At 37.0% G+C, this 4,096-nt stretch overlaps 1 protein-coding gene across 1 annotated transcript; it reads right to left on the bottom strand.

The window, feature by feature from the left end:
- Positions 1-1,397: 1,397 nt before the first annotated feature.
- On the bottom strand, positions 1,398-3,220 carry LOC108819369 (ras-related protein RABG3a). Its single transcript, XM_018592388.2, has 7 exons — positions 3,036-3,220; positions 2,927-2,953; positions 2,726-2,825; positions 2,496-2,642; positions 2,026-2,106; positions 1,801-1,946; positions 1,398-1,691 (listed from the first exon to the last, which is right to left on the bottom strand). The coding sequence occupies exons 1-7, from the start codon at positions 3,086-3,088 to the stop codon at positions 1,625-1,627; spliced, it is 621 nt and encodes a 206-aa protein (XP_018447890.1). The 5' UTR covers positions 3,089-3,220; the 3' UTR covers positions 1,398-1,624.
- Between the last annotated feature and the right edge of the window lie 876 nt (positions 3,221-4,096).

The raw sequence follows: 4,096 nt of genomic DNA, 5'->3' as shown, positions 1-4,096 counted from the left end.
GGGCTCCGCGGTGTTCGGTTCCGTCGGAGCGGTTGCGGCGGCGCATAGAGGGCGGCGGAGGGGGTGGTGGAATCTAGAGGAAGGTTTGTGGAGGCGGAGAAGTGGGATGACGTGAGGGGTGGTTCTGGAGAAGGTGAAGAGGGAGGAGGAGAGAGAGAGGGAGAGGATTGTTCTCGAAGCTCCTATCATGGTTGCTATGAGTTTGTTGGAAGGGTTTAAGAGGTGTTGTTGTTGTTGCTCATGGAGGTGTCATTTGGTAACGAGCGAAGAAGGAAGAGGATAGGTTTTGCAAGTTGAGAGGATTAACAAAGAGAGTAAAGCCTCCGAGGCCCATATGTTGGCTCATTTATAGTCCTTATGGGCCCTTCTTACAATGCATTCGACTGTGCCGCTGAGTGGGGTAGATACAATCATTTTCATGAATAGAAGATCATTTGAATTTGATTGTCTTTCTTTTTTGGGTTTCTTTTTTTGCCAAAGAGTTTTACAGTATATTTGAATTTGATTGTCTTTCTTTTTTGGGTTTCTTTTTTTGCCAAAGAGTTTTACAGTGAGATTATACCTCATATGAGATTCAACCACAAGACAATGGAGTGATCTAATATTACTTAAGAACACGTTTAGTCGTCTATGTATCCTACATTACCCCAATCAAAACTACATTGTACTCTTGCAACCACATGGGACAAGTTCACATACGACTCAGTCTGGACCGCCCTTTAAACCATCTACATTCTACCACTAACAGACAAAGACACAAAACTATTTCAAAATCAGTCAAAAAAACACAAAAGGAAAACTAAGTAAACTCAGAGCAGCCGAATACTTTATGATGTTAGTGCAGAACATGACTACCTACCATAACACTGAAAGGTGCATTTTCCTCTGTGCAAGTTCCAACTGGCCTGAAACTAAGGATTTGTATCCTTGCAAAAATCGGGTGGAAATTTGGCAACAACGACACTTCAGTTCACCACCAAGAGGAGACAAAGCGAATTTGATTGTACTTGTTTTGCTATGTCACAGCAAATGACATTAAGTTTTTTTTTTTTGAACTTTAACATTAGAAATCTTAACTGACATAGTATTAACTTATTTTAAACGAGTAGCAGCATACTCATCATACACAAATAAGAGGGTTGGTAAAATAGTTATTCAATCAGGAAGGTCTATATACAACTTGGTAAAAATAGTTGTTATTAGGCCTTGTTTTGCATCCGCCGGGAAAATGAGTAAACTAAATTCTTTGGGAGATCCACCTTTCTGATTCTACTATGAGAACTGAGTGAAACCATTCTGTTTCAAAGCCATAGAAGTTATCCAAATCCTCCAGAGAAATAAACTATTCATGCATAGTGCACATATCGTCTCCAAATATAGATGAGTGGAACCAAATATGATAATAAGAGCAAATAACTGTTCTTCCGAAAATAACAAAATGTATCCAGCAGAATCGATTTTGATCATACAGACTCCTCCAATCAAATTAATACATGATGGAATAGCTGAAAAGATTGATTCTACAAACTTATCGTTCTGAAATCCTCAAAGAGTACACCAACCTTCAATGAATAACGAGCAAATGTATCAAAAACGAACGCAAAAGAATGTTCAAATCCACAGTTCAGCAAGCGCAACCACCCCCTTTTGGCTCGTTTTCAGTCACTGCAACTGGTATGCCTTGGAAGTATCTGCAATAACCCACAAAAAAACAGTGTATGAGGAACAGATTCTATAGGTACTCAGCTGTTTCTGTGCATTCTTTGATTTCAAAGCTAATATATTAGAGCTAAAGCATACATGTCCTGATCATTCTCGTTGGCAAGAGCGGTTTTGGCAATGGTAAAGAAAGCCTCATCGACATTGTAGTCTTCTTTAGCTGATGTCTCGAAATAGGGTATGTTACCATTTGAAGCACACCAGTCAGCTGCTTTCGTCTCAGAGACCTGTAAGTTATATAGATTGATGAAACCCCACACAAAGTAAAGCAGAGTGGAAAACGTTTTTTCATGATCTTATACTTACCACTCTAGTGCTCCCTCCACCTATGTCAACCTTGTTTCCAAGCACTATAAACGGAAATGTCTTTGGATCCGCTGGACTTGCCTGTGCAGGACGAGAAGATGCCACAGAAACATGTTAGCATATTATAAACTGGTAAAGGCCTTGATGTATGAGTGAACGAAAAAGAACTAAACAAGGCACAATGTTTATAGATTAATGAATTCTAAAACAGCTATGAACACAACAAAAGAAAGTTTATAATATACTTAACCAGTAAACCGAGGACCAGGTAAAAGCAAATAATCTTTTTAACAAAAAAAGCCATGTAACATTGCTCAATCATATTGCTCTGAAATGGCATAAAAACAAAACTTCAGATATGGTCACAAGGACCAAAAGAGATATGTTCCTAACAAAGAGCTAATCTATATAACAAATGAAGCATGCCAAAGCAAAAATGTGATGGAAAGAAGGAACTTTGATCTAAGAACCTGTTTAAGAAACTCCTCATGCCAAGTTTCGAGAGAATCAAAGGACTTGGCCACGTTGACATCATAAACCAAAGCGCAACAATCTGCACCTCTGTAAAACGCAGCACCAAGACTCTGGAACCTCTCTTGTCCAGCAGTATCCCAAATCTACAAAAAAAAAAAACAAAAAAGTTAGAACCTTTTAGAAAGTAATATATATATCTCATAAAGCAAAGAGAGAAACCCCCAACCTGGAGAGTAACAAGCTTATCCCCAATCTGAAGCTCCTTGGTCACGAAATCAGCACCAATAGTCGCTTTATACTGTTGACTAAACTTGTTATGCACATATCTTAAAATCACCCCCCCACGTTAAGGCCCCCCAAATAATATTATTAATCAATCAAAAACAAACAATTGTTTCACAGAATCATTAAATAGAAGGAAGGATACTGATTCATCAAGGAAGTCTTACCAACCCTGGAAAGAGACAATCACAGATCAAACATCAAATAAACAATTGAGAATTAAAATTAAAAGAATGAGCGTTTCTTTATATTACCCGCTATCGCCGAGGACAATGACCTTGAGCAAAGTACGTCTTCTCGTCGCCATTTTGGGGATCGGAGATTGTGTAGATCTCGCTCGGCGTAAGGACGTAGGGATCCAAAGTTGTGTCTACTTTGAAGGAGATGGAAATAGTAAAGGGGCGCCAATTAGATCCTTATCGTTTTTTGAGGACTGAATCTGATGAATCTTTCTTTCACGTTTCGTAATTACGTAACCTTGTGGGGGCTCTTTTCGCTAAATAGTAAATAGTCTCCGGGGGAAAATTCAAGTACTGATTACTTATAGACTTTTCTTTTTTTTAAACGTTGAATTATATTATGTTATTACAAACCTGAAAATATTACAAATGATTCTACGGCCGACAATTCTGATTACTTGTAGACTATTTTGCTAAATAATAAAAAAATTCTTGCACAAAGAAATAATTGGACAAGATGAAAAATATGCAATAGATGTGGGATTAAATCTCTTGGAAAGAGAAGAGTATTCGGACTGGTAGTCCTTACATCTAATGGTGTAAAACCAGTGTCACATAAATGAGTTTTTATGCTAAAGAATGAATGAGATGATGAAGAGTTATGAAATACAAAAGAGTAGTTTCACAAGAGTTTTCATAAAGACCTGGAATTGTTATAAAAAACACATCATCATGTGGTAGAAGCATCAATTTTCAAGTTTCTTTTTTCTATAAAGAATTGAAAGCCACTGAAAATGACAATTATGTCAATGATCAAGAAGAATATAAACTGGAAGAAGCAGTAAACCCCATAAGCATTTGGACTGCTAGAAGCAGTAAGTGCTAGTTCTCGAGAACATTACCGCACGATTATATTGAATATAAATAAAAAATCCTTGGTCATGAAGTACCAGAATATTGAAAATTTAATGATCTCTTTCATGATTGAAAGATGTGGTTTTGTATAACAAGAAGGATATTTATACTTGTAACTTTTACAAAAAGCAAAGGAATAACTCGTATGTATAAATACACATAATCTGAAGGTTTAGAAGATTGTCTAAATAGACCAATATATGACTTCTTGTATGAAAGTA

This window comes from Raphanus sativus, chromosome 3 (assembly GCF_000801105.2).
Source record: "Raphanus sativus cultivar WK10039 chromosome 3, ASM80110v3, whole genome shotgun sequence".
Lineage (NCBI taxonomy): Eukaryota > Viridiplantae > Streptophyta > Magnoliopsida > Brassicales > Brassicaceae > Raphanus > Raphanus sativus.
Note: the sequence above shows the minus strand (reverse complement) of the source record. Positions and strands in the feature narration are given on the sequence as shown.

What these genes read in the sequence shown, in the direction of transcription:
- LOC108819369 (XM_018592388.2), bottom strand. Translation starts at nt 3,088, where the DNA reads ATGGCGACGAGAAGACGTACTTTGCTCAAGGTCATTGTCCTCGGCGAT. An exon ending in ATTGTCCTCGGCGATAGCGG is followed by an intron (nt 2,954 to 3,035) that starts GTAATATAAAGA and finishes GTCTCTTTCCAG; the next exon opens with GGTTGGTAAGACTTCCTTGA. An exon ending in ATAAGCTTGTTACTCTCCAG is followed by an intron (nt 2,643 to 2,725) that starts GTTGGGGGTTTC and finishes TTTTTTTTGTAG; the next exon opens with ATTTGGGATACTGCTGGACA.